Here is a 17888-nt window from a genome sequence, read left to right as displayed (position 1 = left end):
GTTTTTAATAGTCTTTTGTCATTTTCCCATTTCTATAATTTCATTTTTTATTTCTTCAGGCATTTTATGTTTTCTACATAGCATAGCAACTTTATGTTGATATTTGATGGCTCTTAATACCCATATACCTTTGGTATTTATTTTTATTGTTTATGTTCCATTTATGTTTGGTTATGATGGTTGTGTTTTTTGGAAATCTGTAGTTATGAACTCAGATTTTATTGTCTTAATGTGTGAGAAGCCTAAATTTCTTTGAGATTCTTTTCTCTATAGATGTGCTTTTCCTTTTGCTAGGAGGTAGGCAGTAGTACATATCTGAGTCCACTTTAGCCCCTCTAATTCAGAGAGTCTCAGTTTTAGTTTTTTTCTCCTTGCTACTTGGGTCCACGGCTTCGTCTTCATATTTTTAATCCTTTAGGCAACCTTTTTTTTTATCATTTGCAATCATTCAATATACTTTTTTAGAAAACACACCTGTTTATTAAATTTCACTAAATCTTTATTTTGATCATCATATTTCATATGCCTGTATGTTCTACTCAGTTGTAGAAACCAAGTTTAAATCAGCTGCTCCCTTGCATTTTCTACAATGGCATAATAAGTTGAGACTTTAAACAGGGTACCATGCCCCTTAGTATCTGCTCAAAAGTAGTTCATTTCCTTTAATTTTTTTCCTGAGGTAAATACTTTTGGCTCTTCTTGACTTTAAATAATAGCTACTTTGATGGCCAAATTTGGTTTCTAGGTGGCAGAATTGGTAACTTATATTTTCTTTACAAAACTGTAGGAACTAGTCCAGGCTAGTGAGCGATTAAAAAACCAATCCAAAGAGCTGAAAGACGCACACTGTCAGAGGAAACTGGCCATGCAGGAATTTATGGAGATCAATGAGCGGCTAACAGAATTGCACACCCAAAAACAGAAACTTGCTCGCCATGTCCGAGATAAGGAAGAAGAGGTGGACCTGGTGATGCAAAAAGTTGAAAGCTTAAGGCAAGAGCTGCGCAGAACAGAAAGAGCCAAAAAAGAGGTTAGTAGTCAGGCAAATTTCATAGTGCCATGGGATAGTGATTAAAGCTGCTTTTTGAGACTAGTGAAATAATATATATTTCATTTTTTAATTTTTGAAAAATTATTTTATAGTTTGATAATATCATTTTATGTGAAGTCAACATTTGAATTACCTTCCTATTATAAAATAAATTCCCTTGGGGGAAAATATTTTGTTTGAAAAAAGTAATAACCGCAAAATCTGCTCTTTTCACTCTATTTTAAAGCTGGAAGTTCATACTGACGCTCTAGTTGCTGAAGCATCTAAAGACAGGAAACTGCGGGAGCAGAGCGAGCACTACTCTAAACAACTGGAGAATGAATTGGAAGGACTGAAGGTATCTTTTGCTTTCCCTAATTAATATGTTTTTCTTTAGGCTTGATAAGAGTGTTAGTTTCTGTACCCTCTGCAGTATAAAATGGAAATTACCCTTAAACCTGCTGTTCTTAATTTTCATTTTTTTATTCTAATTTGTTATACATATTGGCAGAATGCAATTCATTTCATATTACACATATAAAGCACAATTTTTCAGGACACTGATTGTACACAAAGTATTTTTCACACCATTTTAATTCTCATTCTTACCACAGGGAAAGTGATACAGATTTCCTAAGGCTGAAAAAAAGGGAAGGTCACGTTTAGTGGAGAATAGGAATCTATTAGGAAGGAGTTATAATATTTTTGAGGACTGCTACCTGAATAAGATGTGCTGGTAATCTGTATTAGAGTTGTGGTAAGATATCTAGACTCCTATCTGTCTTATAAATGACTCAGGAGAGGCTCAGACAACTTTGCAGAACTTGGGTTAGTTGGAATGAGATGATAGTAGAGGCAGGCTAACGCATCTCAGCAGTTACTTTTTAAGAGAAATCCTGTGCCATCTCTTGAGTTGGATTACCTAGGTTTAACCTCTGATTTACCAGTTACTGGCTATATAACACTAAACAAAACATTTAATCTCTTCATGCTTTAATTTTCTCATCTTTAAAATCCTGTCTTATTTCAGGAGTACATATATACATTTGTAAGCTGACACATAAGTGCTCAATCATAATTAATATATAATAATAGTATTACATATATCAATGAAAATATTAGAATCAAAGTGAATGTTATCTCAGGAAGTCTAAGTACTCCTTCAATGTTGTTTAGAATTCTATTAATAACTGTAACATAGTTCTTATTAATGACATTCACAAACCTGTCTCCTCACCTAGACTGTAACCTAACTTATTGAAAACATAGGTAGAATATTAACCTGCCCTAGTGCAGAGCCAAATATTTAATACTTGTTTAATAAGTGTACTAAATCATACAAATGGTCAGAACTTTTTCTCTGGTGATTGAATATCAGTGGTTGCAGGTAAAATTCCTCCTCTAGGTTAAATAAAAATATAAACTCTAAGGGCTGGGGTTGTGGCTCAGTGGTAGAGTGCTTGCCTAGCATGTATGAGGCACTGGGTTCAGTTCTAAGCACCACATATAAATAAATAAAATGAAGGTCCATTGACAACTAAAAAAAATCACATATATTTGTCTACTTGTCATTATTGCATTGTTTATTAAAACTGCCTAATAAATAATGCATTTAAAGAATGCAGACCAGGTCCTAGCACATATTAAAGGCTCAGTAAATGCAATGATTATGACCACAGTGTAATTTCTTTAGAGTATTTTTTGAAAGTGGAATTTCTTGGTTAAAAGATACACAAATATAATTTAAAAGCACATTTTGGCTCTTTGAGGATTGTAGGAATTTTTAGTTCATTAGAGTAATTTTCAACAGACTTAAAGAGAAATAGATCTACAATAAGAAAGACTTAAGGGATGGAGTTGTGGTTCGGTGGTAGATCACTTGCCTCGCATGTGTGGAACACTGGGTTTGGTTCTCAGCACTGCATATAAATAAATTAATAAAATAAAGGTCCATCAACAAGTAAAAAAAATTTTTTTTAAAAAGAGAGAGACTTCAGTATATTCGATAGAACATAGAGACATATCAATAGGAAATTGAGCTCTTGTTCAGCATTAAAACTAATGCTGAAAAAGTAAAACTAGGCTTACCAAGTATTTGTAGAAACTTTCATCCAATATCAGTAGAATACACATTCTTTGCAAATGAATTTCCCAAATTCTAGGATATTTATGTTATACCACAAAGCAGTCTCAATTAATGTAAAAAGACTGAAATTATACAAGGTATCTTCTCCAGCCACAATGAAATGGTGCTAGAAATTAATAACAGAAAAATGGAATATTCAAAGATGTGGACATCAAACACTCAAACAGCTCCTAGGTTAAAGAACAAATCATAGGGAATTTACAAAATACCTAAATGAATGAAAATGAAAACACACAACATATCAGAATTTATCGGGTTCAGTAAAGCCAGTGGCTCTTTACTACTGAGCAACATTCCCAGCCATATATGATTTTCTATTTCATCTTGAGTCATTTTAGGTTATTTGTGTCCTAGGAATTTGTTCATTTTATCTAGTTTGCCTACTTTGTTGGCATACATTTGTTCATGGTATTCTCTCTTACTTCTTTTACTTTGCAGTGGTCAGCAATAAAGTGCTCACTTGTTGATTTGCATATTCATTTTCTCTTTCCCTCTCTCCAGTCTTCTAAAGATTTGTCAATTTTGCTGATCTTCTTTAAAAACTTTTGGTTTCCTTGCTTCTATCATTCTTCTAATCTCTAATTATTTATCTCTGCCATACTCTTTTCTATTTCTTTGCTTCTTCATCTTTGAGTTTATTTTGCCCTTCATCTTATATATCCTTAAAGTAAAAAGTTACTGATGTGAGGTCTTTCCCCCTGTTTAATATATGCATTTATAGCTGTAAATTTCCCTTTTATGATAAAAATTATCAGAAAAATAGGGATAGAAGAGAACATACTCAGTAGAATAAAAGGCATTTTTTAAAACCCCACAGAATATTATACTCAATGGTAAAAGAATGAACGTTTGCCCCTTAAGATCAGGAATGAGGCAAAGATGCCCATTTCGCCAGGCTGTTCAACTTTACTGGAGATTCTAGCCAGAGCAATTACACAAGTAAAAGAAATAAAAGGCCTCCAAATTACAAAGGAAGAACTAAAATGATCCACATTCAAAGGTGATACAATCCTACATTTAGAAAATCCCAAGGAATAAAGAAGAAACATAATAGAGTTTATAAGTAAATTTACCAAAGTTGCAACATACAAACAAGGATAACACACAAAAATCAGTAGTTTTCCTATAAGCCAGCAGTGAACAATTTGCACAGGAATTTAAAATAGCAGTGTCATTTACAATAGCATCTAAAAGAATAAAATGCAATGAAGTGAGTTTAAACAAGCTAGTTAAAAACTTATACATTGAAAATGATAAAACATTGTATTAAGGAATTAAAGAAAACCTAAATAAATGGAAAGATACCGTCCGTGTAGGAGGACTTGATATTGTTAAAATGAGAATACTACCCAACATGATGTACAGCTTCAACTTAATTCCTGTCAAAATTACAATAGCCTTTTTGCACACATTTTCAAATTCATTTGGACTTTCAAAGGAGCTGAACATCCAAAAAGTCTTAAAGAAGGAAGATAAAGGTGAAGGAATTCACACATTTTGATTTTACTACTCATTATAAAGTCAAAGTAACCCAGGGTGGTGCTCTCATAAAGTTAGACATACAGATCAATGGCATATAGTTATGAGTCCTGAAATAAATGCATGAATTAATGGTGAATTGCATTTTGCAATTACAAAGTCTGTTCAGTGGGGGGAAAAATAGTCTCAACAGTTATATTGGTATGACTACATATCCAACATGCAAAACAATGAAGTTGAATGCCTTCCTAACGTAATATACAAAAATTAACTAAAAATGAATCAACAACCTTAATGGTAGAGCTGTAACAATAAAACTCTTAGAAGAACTTAGATTTGGCAATGGGTTCTTAGAAAGGACACTGAAAATATAAGCATCAGAATAAAAAATAAATCGGACTTTATCAAAATAAAGTTTTATGTGCATTACATTAAAGGCCGTTTTCAAGAAAGTGAAAAGACAGCCTGGTATAGTGGCACATGCCTGTAATCCCAGTGGTTGAGAGGCTGAGGCAGGAGGATCACAAGTTCACAGCCAGTCCCAGCAATTTAGTGAAGCCCAAAGCAACTTAGCAAGGCCCTGTCTCTAAATAAAATATAAAAAGGCCTGAGGATGAGGCTCTGTGGTCAAGCGTCCTTGGGTTCAGTCCCCAGTACCAAAAAGAAAGAAGAAGAAAGTGAAAAGACAACTGAAGGGAATATAAGAATATATTTGCAGATAATTCGTCTGATAATGGTTTTAAATCCAGATTATATAAAGAATTCATACAGCCCAACAATGAAAAGGCAACCTAGTACCAAAAAAATGGGCAAAGGTCTTCAATAGATATATCTTCAAAGGAGATATACAAATGGCCAATTAACATATGGAAAGATGCCTAGCATTATTAATTATTAATGAAATGCAAAATACAACCAAATGAGATACTATTGCATATCTACTAGGCATAGCTAAATTAAAGAGAAATAGATAGAAAGTAAGTATTGGCAAGGATATAGGGAAATTGGGACCTTTGTTCATAGTTGGTGGAAACATAAAATTATGCAGCAACTTTTTTTAATATTTTTTAGTTGTAGTTGGACACGATATCTTTATTTTGTTTATTTATTTTTATGTGGTGCTGAGGATCGAACCCAGGGCCTCACATGTGCTAGGCAAACGCTCTACCACTGAGCCACATCCCCAGACCCTATGCAGCTACTTTTGAAAATAAATTGTTGGCTCCTCAAAAAGAAACAGAAACCATATGACTCAGCAATTATACTTACGGTATATATCCAAAATATTTAAGAGCACATACTCTAGTTTTATATCTTACACTGGTGTTCAATGAAGCATCATTACAATAGTCAAAAGGTAGAATCAATTAAAGTTTGTATCAAGCAACGGTTAAACTAAATGTGACATGTAGATAATGAACAATGAAGAGGCATGTATCAGAAGGCTGTTCTGATACATGACACAACATGATTGAATCTGGAAAATATTATTCTGAGTGAAAGAAGTCAGACACAAAAGGACAGATAATGTATTATTCTACTTTTATAAACTATCTAGAATAGGCAGTTTCTTTGAGACACAAAGTAGAAGAGAAATTACCAAGATCTGGATAAAGGTAGAATCAGGGAGTTAATTTCTAACAGTTGCAGAATTTCCTAGGGGATGATGAAAAAAAAAATTTAGAATGATATATTGGTAATGTTCACACAACATTGTAAATGTAATTAATGCCACTGAATTGTACAAAGAAGATGATTAACATGTAAAGTTTTATGTAATATCTATTTACTCCTTAAAAAGTTAATAATGTAATATATCATCTGGGCATGGTAGTAAGTACCTGTATTCCCAGTTCTCAGGATCTTATGTAGGAGGATCACTAGAGCCTGGAAGTTTGAGATCAGTCTGGGCAACACAGTGAGATTTGATCTCAAAAAATAAAAAGTAATAATAGCGTAGTATATCAATAACCAAAAATAACCACATTTTAAACCTTAAGTGGGTGAATTGCTAAGATACATCAATTTCGATAAAAATGTTTTTAAAAGAATAATTGTATGTTGCTAGAGTTTGTTTTGTTTTGTTAAACCTTATTTTATTAGTTTTTGCTAGGCATCCTATTACAGAGTACCACAGAGTGGGTGGCTTAAAAAAAACATTTATTGTCTCAGTTCTGAAGGCTAGAAGGTTAGCATAGTGTGCTGACAGAGTTGGCTTCTGATGGTGTGCTGGCACTCTTTGGCATTCTTGACTCGTAGATATACCACACTGATCTCTATCTTCATGTTCACATGATGTTTTCCCTATGTACATGCCTTTGTATCCTTTTTATAAGGGAGGTATTCATATTGGAGTTGGAACCACCCTAATGACCTCGTTTTAACTTGATTACCTCTGAAAGACACTACTTTTAAATAAGGTCACATTTGAAGTACTCATGATTAGATCTTCAACATAGAAATTTTGGGGAGACATAATTCAAACAGTATCAGTTGTAATTTTTCAAAACTCAACAGTCTGCTAAGCATTTTATTTACTAATATTCACATAGTCAGTTCTCAAACATACCTTGGTTTTACTTTTGTAATCACCTAACTGCCATGAACACTTTTATGTACTGTTCATTATTTTCTTAGAAAAGACACTTAGAAATGAAATTAGTAGATTAGTAGATTATTTAAAGGTATTTCATAGATACTACAGAGCTTTGTAAATTTGAGAGGCCCAAAAATTGTTACTGCTTTCTTCATTTCTTGGTTTATATGGATTATTAATTATTTTATCTTTAAGTTATTTGCCCAATTAATTTGTAGTTCTAATGTTTTTACTTACAGTTTGAATAAATTCTTTACTGAGTAAAAATTTTACTTTTTCTTAGACTTTTAGAAACTTTACCAGTTTATCATTTGCCTTTGAGTTTTGTTCTGGTTTATTTTAAAAATTATACAAGAATCATTTATTTGTTTGTTTGTTTAAGTATTGGGAATTAAATCTAGGGGCACTTGACCACTGAGCCACATCCCCAGCCCTTTTTATATTTTATTTAGAGACAGGGTTTCACTGAGTTGCTGAAGCTGTCTTTGAACTCATAATCCTCCTGCCTTAGCCTTCCCATCTACTGCGATTATGGGCATGCACCACCACACCCCAGTAGAATTGTTATATCTTTTTCTTGATGTATCTTCTATTCCTTCAAAACCTGGCTTGTGCTTTTCTTTGTAGAATTTCCATACATATTTAATTCTCCTTTTTTTGGATGTTTCTGTGGGATTTAAAAAATATTTAAATATTTAATCTGGAATTTGTTTTGCTGTATGTTATTAAATGAGACCTTTTCTTTCTTATATTGCTAGCTGGTGATTGATTCCAGTTCCATTTATTAATTAATCTATTCATATCTTTCTCCTTCTCCCTTCCCTTCCTTCCCTCCCTCCCTCCTTTTCTTCCTTCCTTTCTTCCCTTCATCCCTCCCTCCCTCCTCAGGGATTGAAACTCAGGAGTGCTTAGCCACCAAGACTGAGCCACATACCCACCCCATTTTATTTTTTTATTTTGAGACAGGGTCTTGCTAAGTTACTTAGGGCCTCACTAAATTACTGAGACTAGCTTTGAACTTGCAGTCCTCTTGCCTCAGCCTATAGGCCTGCACCACCGCACCCACCTCATTTTCTTTATCATTGATTAAAGAATTTGTATATGTTGAATTAAACTATTTTGGAGCAGGAGATATATTACAATGATACTTTTTAAAGACTTTCAGTATATTTTAATGTCTGAAAAGAAAACCCCCCTGCACACACTTCTTTTCCATTTTTTCTAAGACTTTGATACTTTTAATAGCTTATTCTTGTCCATAGACTAGAAACATTTATTTCCATCTCTTCCTATTCTACTGTACTCCTCCCCACATTTAAAAAGAACTTTTTACATAGGAGATAATTTGAAAAATATTGAATGGACAATTGTGATTTTTTTCCTTTCAAATACTTGGGACTTAATTTTTTTTTCAAATCTTTCATATCCTTTATAAAGACTTATAGTTTTTCATACATTAGGAAATTTCTCAGTATTATCTTGAATATTCTTCTTGAATATGTATATATTAGTATGTGGTGATTTTTGTTTTTGCTTTTGAAAATTTTTGTTGCTTATTTTAGTACCTAGAAATGTTACTGATTTGTGTTATCTTATATATCCTTCTGTTTTACTGACCTTTCTCAATTTTAATACTTTCTAATTTTCTGGGTAAACGACTAAATGGGAATTATAGTGATGTCATTTTATAATATTGTTAACTGTTTCACATGCTTGTCAGACAGTATTTAAAATCAATGTTATAAAAGAATAGTAATGGGTGACATCCTTTTTCTTTATATATTTCTGATGTTTCACCATAAATTATAAAACTGCTACTTTTTTTTTTACATTAGAAGATTTAGTGAACTTTTAAAATGCTTTTATTGTGGGACTTAAGAGTAGCATTTGGAATTATTATTATATTTTACCAGTTAGTTTTGGGCTGGGGTAACCACTTAGAAAATAATTTAATCTGCAAAATAATGCATTTATTAGTAAGTTTGCTTTACTAATTTCATTACCTGCAATCTATTCTTTTGTCATAGCTTGTTGGTTTTTTTTTTACTTACAATTTAATTTTGTTTTTCTACATTTTATTTGGCTCTTTTGTAATTTTAGCAATAAGTGTTAGACATCTATAATTTTCATTGGTGGTATCTTTGTTAGATTTTTATTTCAGGGGAATTTTTCCTTGAAACTTTTTGTGCATGTTGTTGTCATCTCAACAGTTAACTGAATAGAAAAGCAAGGTTAAAGTGTTCCTTAGGTGATTAGAAAAATAAAAGAGTCGTATAGGTCAGTAGTTAGTGCTATACGTTTATTTTTAGAGAGAAGCTTTTTTTTTTTTTTAACAGAGAAGCTTAAAAGCAAGAAAGCAAGAATCTGACTTGCTCTGTTTCTTCTCAATTTAAGCAGTTTTGCATGCCAGGCTGTCTCAGAAACAACTGGACAGTTTGTATCTAGCACATGATAAGTATTTTCTTAATAAATAGTTAAATATGCAGAGGACCGTTTCCTCTGGTCTACATCAGCTCCTTTTTTATTTTTACCTTTTATACCTCACAGAGGAAGGAGACAGGACATTTTTGTTCAGCTTTAAATCAATCACCATTAACAGTTTTACAACTCTTATCAGTGCCTTCAAAAAAGGAACAGGCCCCCATCTCTTTATTTACTTGTTGTCTATAAACCTACACACATAGGTTCTTTTAGTTTTAAAAGTTTTTTGAGAAATAGTCAGGATAGAACAAAGTATGAGCTTTGGAAGTTAAAAGCTCAGGAAATCTTATGGTCATAATCTAGTCTGTTTTTGCCTACCCTTTGGGTTGTAGCAAAAAGAATCTTTGGACTTTTATCATTTCAGCCTAATTTTTAAAAATATGGATTCCAACCAAAGTTCTCCTCCTTCTTAATGTCCTACCTGAAACCAACAGGTCTACCATTTTTTTCTAGCATAAATATGAAGGAGGTGTTTGTTTGGGCCTTTGTCATTTTCCCCTGGATCATGCGGAAGTCCCCTTTCTTTTCTTTTGTACATTCTAGCTTTATCGTCCTCTCCCCTATTTTAATCTTTTTAGAGACACAAATATGATTAAAACTTTCTAACAGTTTCTTATCAGATAAAAGACTTAGACTTTTCCTCACTCATACATCAAAAATAATTCTACATAGAAATTTTAATGTAAAATAAGAAATCTTATAAGTACCAGCAGAAGAATTACAAATACAAAATCTTGGTATAAAGACTAAAAAAAAAAAAAAACCACACAGACCATAAAGGAATGTAAACCAAGGAAAATATTTGCAATGTATGACTGACAAATAATAGCTTTAAATACAGAAAGAATATTATTTTTGTTTGAGAATATGCAAAAATGATATACATTTATGTGCATAGTCCCTTATAGAAAGGAGTTATTATTTTATTATAGATGAACTAATCTTGTGTTATTACTTCTATAGCAAAAGCAAATTAGTTATTCACCTGGAGTTTGCAGCATAGAACATCAGCAAGAGATAAACAAACTAAAGACTGATTTAGAAAAGAAAAGTATCTTTTATGAAGAAGAATTATCTAAAAGAGAAGGAATACATGCAAATGAGATTAAAAATCTGAAGAAAGAACTGCATGATTCAGAAGGCCAGCAACTTGCTCTCAACAAAGAAATTATGGTTTTAAAAGACAAACTGGAAAAAACCAGGAGAGAAAGGTATGAGTCACATTATTTATTCATTCAATAAAAATGATTTGGGTATTTGTTTTGTGAAAAATGCTGGAGATAGACAGGCAATAAGCATGTCCTAGTTCTCAAGGACACCAAAGTTAAGATTAGTAAGTAGAAAATTACAGTACAGTGTAGTAGGAAAGCAAATGGAATAAGTTTAGGAGCACACACAGGCACAAGAAGTAATTTTGGTACATTTGGGATTTCTGGACAAAACTAATTCTTAGCTGAGAGCTAATAAGTAAAAAGATGTAGGAAGGGAAGAGTGTTCAAGCAGAGGTTGCAGAATGTGCTAAGATCCAAAGAAAAAGTGGAGCCTAATACGTTCAGAAACTGAAAGCTATTTATTATTATAGAAGCATAAATAGAAGGGAGTGGTAAAAAATGAGTCTGCAAGGAAAATAAAGCCAAGCTCATGAATAAATGTAATGCATTTGCTATTTAAGGCAAAGCATGATTTTTAATTTCTGTATTTGAATGATCACTTAATAATGGGTAAAGAATGATTTGAAAAGTGCAGACAGGTATAGGAGTTCAGCCATGAGAAACGAGATTATGGATGTTAGGTAGTGATAGAGAAGTGGGAGAGAATTGAATGGATTCAGAAGTTCTGCTGAGAAGACAGAACATGTAGGACATAATGATCAGCTATGAGAAGTGAGGGAACAGGAGAAATTTTCCGTAATGCTCAGATATCTGGATTTCAGGCACAGTGGTACATGCTTGCAATCCTAGTGACTTGAGAGGCTAAGGCAGGAATATCATAAGTTCAAGGATCAGCCTGGGCAACCTAGTGAGACCCTGTCTCAAAATAAAAAAATAAAAAGTACTGGGTAATGTATATCAGTGATAGAATGCTCCTGAGTTTAATCCTCAATGTTGTCAAAATAAGCAAAAAAAACACTTTAGGCAACTAGATACATATAATTGTCATTCTTAACTTATACTGGAAGCCCAAGTTTATTCAGTTTGGTGCATTCATTGACTCAATAAAATTATTTTAAGAACCTACTATGTGCAAAGCATTGGTGTATATACTAGGATATAGCAACGAGCAGACAAAGAAAATCCTGATCTTTATGGAGTTTTCCTTTAGTATGGTAAAAGACAAAGAAGTAAAATGTAGAACACATTAAATAATGATAAATGTTAAAAACAAAAAATAAAGTAGGAAATGACTATTAAGCATTAAGAGGACAAATTAAATTACATATGTATATACATATGCATGCACATATATTTTAATATATATAGACTGGATAGACAGATATATATTATATTTTATATATGTTTATATATGTTTTGTATATATTTACATGCCAGGGGAAAATATACTGAGAGGTGATTTCTGAATTAAGACTAAGGAAATTTAGGTCAATGCTTAAAAGGTGTATGAGAAGATCATTATACACAAAGAATAAGTCTATTAAAAAATTTGTAGGAAGCTGGTATGGCTTAAGTATAGGCAAGGGCAAAGAAGACTAGAAATGAGTCAAATAACAGGAGTCGGGTTTTTTTTAAGCCTTATAAGTCATATATTGGTGATTTATTGTAGTTTACTTCAGGAAACTTGTTTCTCATCAGGATTACTATGACTCCTGGGTTAAGAATAGTCTGAATTAGATAAGAGCAAACTATAAGACTATCTAGAAGGCTGTTGTAATAATCCAGGCAAAAGATGATAACTCAGGCTGAGGCTGGTGGCAAAAGGGATAGTTAGAAATGTTCAAATTTCAATATTCTTTAAAGGTAAAGGGTAATGGTATTGGTTGATGGATTAGATATGGAATGAAAGCTAAAGAAAGAATCAAGGATGATCCTGTGGTTTTGACAAGAGCAATTGGAAGACTATAGTTATCACTCAGGAAGACTACAAGAGAAGCAAGTTTAAGATGAGTGTATTATCAAGAGCTTGTTTAATCGGCTGGCTTGCAGATGTTTGACCTTCAGGTAGATATGTGAAGTAGGCTTATATATAGAGCACCCTGGATTTCAGGAGTGGAGATATAATTCTGAGAATATCATTCACGTGATATATAAGCCATGGAGACAGAATCATTTAGATAGAAAGGAGACTCTAGAACTGAACACTGAGGCATTCCAATCTTTAGAAGTTGGGAGATGAGGATGAACTAGCAAAATGGAAGGAGAAAGAATAGTCAAAATGATATGAAGTAAACCAAGCAAATTTAGTATCCTGGAAGCCTGCTGAAGAAACTTGTCAACATGTCAAATAAAATGATGTACAAATCAGGTAAAATAAGGACTACACAGTGGCATTTGAGTTTAGTAATATGAAGGTCATTGGTGACTTTGATAAGAATAATGTCAGTGGAAAAATAGGGACAAACATCCCACAGTGGGATCAAGAAAGACTTGAAAGAGAGCAATTGGAACAGTGTAGATAACAATTGTTAGTACTTGGAGTTGTTACTGCCAAAGTAAGAGGTGAAATAAGAGAGGAGCTGGAGGAGAATTTTCTGTCAAAGAAGTTACCTTGATCCTTGGTTTTTTTTTTTTTTTTTTTAAGGTAAGAGCAATAAATAGCATAGGTAGGAACGTGTTTATGTGTTGACCTCCCTTGTTGAGTTAGGCATGTTGAATGTGAGGTGTTTTGAACATACATTTGTGGAGATTTTAAGTCAATAGTTTGAAGCCCGTAAAAGCTTCAGAAGTAGATTCAGAGGACCTCAGTATAAGAAATAACTGTAAGCAAATGTTGTGGTTGATGAGCTACCTCAGGGAGAACTTAAAGAGAGAGAGGAGACAAGCACCTGAGACAGAATTCCAAGAAGTGCTGGTATTTATGGGAAGAACAGAAGGAAAGGAGTTCACAAAGACAGCTAAAAAGAAGCCCAGGTTGTTGGCTACAAGTCCAGAAAGTATGGTAACATCAAAGGCAAGAGAAGATAGCAGTTCATGAAGGAAAGAACAACATTGTCAACAATAGATTGGATGTGATAATAGTTAAGTCAATAGTGAGTTTTGAGAGAGCAGTTTTGGTTTTATTTAAGTAATGGAGGCAGAAGCCAGGTATTGGTATGGTGGGGAGCAATTAGGTAATGAGAAAGAATATGGTAAAAATTGACATAAATAAATACCAACCAAATTTGTTGTTTCTGCATAAATCTGAAAGAGACTATTGGTGCAGACAATTTTAGTTTGGAGAACACCAACTTGGTGAAGTACTCTCACAAGATTTACATTTCAAAAGGCTTGTTTATTTCTTTTCTTGTGTGTCATCCTTCTTTGATACTTTACTTATTATATTTTGTCAAAAACAGGAAGATCTATTATAACTTAAACAAGGACTATAGTGTTTGCATTATTGTAAACTGGCAAAATAGGCTCATTGAAGATCGATTTCAAGGAAATGTAGCCTGTTTATTTCCATTACTTTACCTTTAAATAAAATTCAAAATATGCTTTAAAAATAAGACTTGTTTACTTGAAGAACATAAATACATCTAATATTTAAAGAAGCATAATGCTTAGCATCACAGTTACACAGATGTCCTTATATTAACTGAGTTCAACTTTTGAAGTAAAAAAAATTTTTTTGGTACCAGAGGTTGAACCCGGGGTGCTTAATTGCTGATCCACATTCGCAGCCCTCTTCTATATTTTATTTTGAGACAAGGTCTTGCTAATTTGCTTAGGCCTCATTCAATTGCTGAGGCTGGCTTTGAACTTGCAGTCTTTATTTATTTATTTATTTTTAAAGTTTTAGATAAACACGATACATCCATTTTATTTATTTATTTATATGTGGCACTAAGGATCAAATCCAGTGCCTCACACGTGCTAGGCAAACACTAACACTGAGCTACAACCTTAGCTCCTGAACTCGCTATCTACCTGCCTCAGCCTCTTGAGCCGCTGGGATTACAGTTTAAAGTAAAATTTAGAGACAATAGTGTATAGTAACAATAATAACAGTTTTACACGGGTTAGCAAAAATCAAAGAAATGCATTAAATCTCTTATACATTTAGGAAACAAGTGTTAATGATCAGAAACAGACTTAGTCAAAGCAAAAGATGATATATGACAGTTCTTCAAATGGTAGTGTGGCCCTTCTATGTCAGATAAAACATAGAAAAAAAGAGCACTTATTGGTTAAATTGCTGGTAAACCTACATAAACTTTCATTTTTACACACTTTTACATATGTGTAAAGACAAGGCTCATACAAGGTTCTCAGATGTATACATATATCCAGTCACATATTTAGGGGATCAACTATATTGTTATAACCTAAAATAACAGTTTTTTACTTAACCAGTTATGAATCATTTAAAAGACTTTAAAACAGGTACAAACCCTAATTCCTTTAAGACTTAGTTTCCCTAAGTAATAAATCCTAATACATACAAAGAATTATCTTGATAGATAAGAGCAGATCAGTGATTCAGACTTTGCTTCATATCAGTATGTTAAAATTTAAATAACTTTGTGCTAATTATAGCCAATTTAATTACATACACAAATTTTTTAAGATTTACATTCCACAAACTTTCTGCAACTTATTTAGACATTCTACAACTTGTTTACATCCTTAGTTTTGTCCTCTCTTTCATCTTGGACTTTAGCACAAGAATATTATTTTAGCATACAAAATACTTTCTCATCCAGAAATTTTTTTTAACCTTCTCATTTTTCATACTAAAATATATTTCCACACTTATAATTTTTTATATCTCTTTTCTAATTTCAGACCCTTTCTTAAATTCATATTCTGAAAAAATCTATATGAGTGTTATCTGTGTATTTAATTTACTCAACAGATTTCATCCCAGGAAAGGGATTAGACAATCTGGCATATATAAAAACTGTTCTTTGGGCTGGGGTTGTGGCTCAGCAGTAGAGTGCTCACCTAGTGCATGTGAGGCCCTGGGTTCGATCCTCAGTACCACATAAAAATAAACAAATAAAAAACACAAAGATATTTAAAAAAAATAATAGTTTCCATTTAAAAAAAAAAAAACTGTGCCTTAATCTTTTTTTACCCCCTGTACTCAGGCATTTAAGAGATTGGAATGCAGGATACTTTTGAGCCTGACCTGTCTCTCTTATAATCATTAAAATGCCATCAACTTTAAGTGAGTTCCCCACTGTCAGTCATACGCAGTCTCCTTTTGTACCTTTTTTCTTACACTAGGCATATTGATATTAAATGGAGTAGTCCCTTTCTATCCTTTTTTTCAGTCTTCCTTGAAGATCCCTTTGCAGAAGCTACCAACAAAACAGATTGACTTTAGTTTCTGTGTTTTTCTTTTTGGGGTGCAGTTGTTTATGGCTGCCAGTGTCCCCATGCATTTAGTTTGATAGGATACTGTTACAGCAAGAACTGCTCTGTCCCAGTGATGGATATCCCCTGATATTCACTGGGGTGTTCCATCAGATAAAAGGGGAGATTTCCTGCATCCAGGAAATAAAGCTAATAGTGCTGGAACCTACCACCTTGTCCTCTGTAGCCAGCAGCCTCCACCACTGTGGGAAAAATGGGCTACAAGGTAAGGCAGAGGCCAGATTCTCTTTGCCCATTTTTCTATAGCCTGGACAACTTTCCTAGGATTTTAAAAATTTTCTTCTTAGCCCAGGGCCAGTGTGTCTGACCCACAGGGAGATGATCTTCAGCTACATGGAGCCAAGTTGAGAAACAATAGGGGGACTACCATCACTGGGTTGAAAGGATTTAAATCTTTTTTTAACCCTTTCTTCTGGTTTCCTACTATCCTTGCACACCAGAGGCAGTGCCTTTTTGCATCGTCAACCTAATTTCTAAATGTTAAGACTCCTTATCATGCAACTCATCATTGCTCATACATACAGAATCTCTTCTATATACTACTTCTGACAGACCAACTCCGCCTGAAAGATTGTATAATAATCCAGAAAAAACATTCAAAGGCCAGAGAACAGATTGTGTTATGTAGAACATCTTTCTCTTGGACAGACCTATAGGTGGCCCATTCAGCCAAGATCTTTCTTCCCAAGAGACCACTGATAAGATCTAGGTAGCATGGCACATGTCTTAAAGGGCTAGAAACAGATACAAAAAAAGAAACACAGGAGGCAACCAGAGAGGATTTCCAAAACCATAGCAGATAGGGACCTTTAAAATGGACAGACCTGCACATACAGAATTTCTCCCACTTCCTTTACCTCTGACAGACCAAATTCATCTACAAGATTGAACAAAAAAAGAAACACAAAAGCGGACAACCAGGAAGGATTCCCAAAACCATGGCAAACAAATGGGAACCTTTAAAATATACCAGCCAAGATATTTTCCAAGAGATTACCTATAGGATCAGCTCAGTATTGCCCATGTCTTAAAATGGGCAGTAACAAGCTGGGTACAGTGGCATAGTCCTGTAATCCCAATGACTCAGGAGGCAGAGACAGGAGGATCACAAGTTCAAAGGCAGCCTCAGCAAAAGCAAGGTGCTAAGCAACTCAGTGAGACCCTGTCTCTAAATAAAATATGAAATAGGGCTGGAGATGTGGCTCAGTGGTTGAGTGCCCCTGAGTTCCATCCCTGGTACAAAAAAAAGGCAGTAACAGATACAAACAAAACCACAGACAACCAAAAGGTCCCAAACCCAAGGCCAACAAACAATGAGAACCTGGAACCGACCAGAAAGGAGTAAAAATCCCTGGATTCTTGAGTCCCATTTAACCATGACTCCTACACCAGCAGCACCACAGTTATCCCCACAAAGAGGGACTATATGTTCCCATGAAGAGCAACCAGATGTGTAGAGTCAAGGGTCTTGGTGTGCACACCAGGGGATTTACCAGATGGCCAAGGGTATTGCAGCTTTATTGCATTCGGTTTCCTTTTTCTCAAAATGGACCAAGATGGAGCAACCTGTATTGTTCAGGGAGAGAAGGCAGAGTTCCCCCAAGCAAAAGGAGCTTCGGC

The 17888-nt window shown here is 33.8% G+C and overlaps 1 protein-coding gene across 22 annotated transcripts in view; it reads left to right on the top strand.

The window, feature by feature from the left end:
- Cdc42bpa (CDC42 binding protein kinase alpha) overlaps positions 1 to 17888 on the top strand; it is a 311232-nt gene that overhangs the window by 193447 nt on the left and 99897 nt on the right. For 19 of the 22 annotated variants that reach the window (XM_040277549.2, XM_040277544.2, XM_040277547.2 and 16 more), the window contains 3 exons: positions 788 to 1030; positions 1278 to 1388; positions 10696 to 10943. In XM_040277549.2, coding sequence (XP_040133483.1) covers positions 788 to 1030; positions 1278 to 1388; positions 10696 to 10943 — 602 coding nt within the window. The remainder of the gene's footprint in view (positions 1 to 787; positions 1031 to 1277; positions 1389 to 10695; positions 10944 to 17888) is intronic. The other 3 variants (XM_040277554.2, XM_040277548.2, XM_005326555.4) reach the window with 1 other exon arrangement.

The sequence above is a fragment of the Ictidomys tridecemlineatus genome, chromosome 10 (assembly GCF_052094955.1).
Source record: "Ictidomys tridecemlineatus isolate mIctTri1 chromosome 10, mIctTri1.hap1, whole genome shotgun sequence".
In the NCBI taxonomy this organism is placed as follows: domain Eukaryota; kingdom Metazoa; phylum Chordata; class Mammalia; order Rodentia; family Sciuridae; genus Ictidomys; species Ictidomys tridecemlineatus.
The sequence above is the reverse complement of the archived record's forward strand: the minus strand, read 5'-3'. Positions and strand labels throughout refer to the sequence as shown.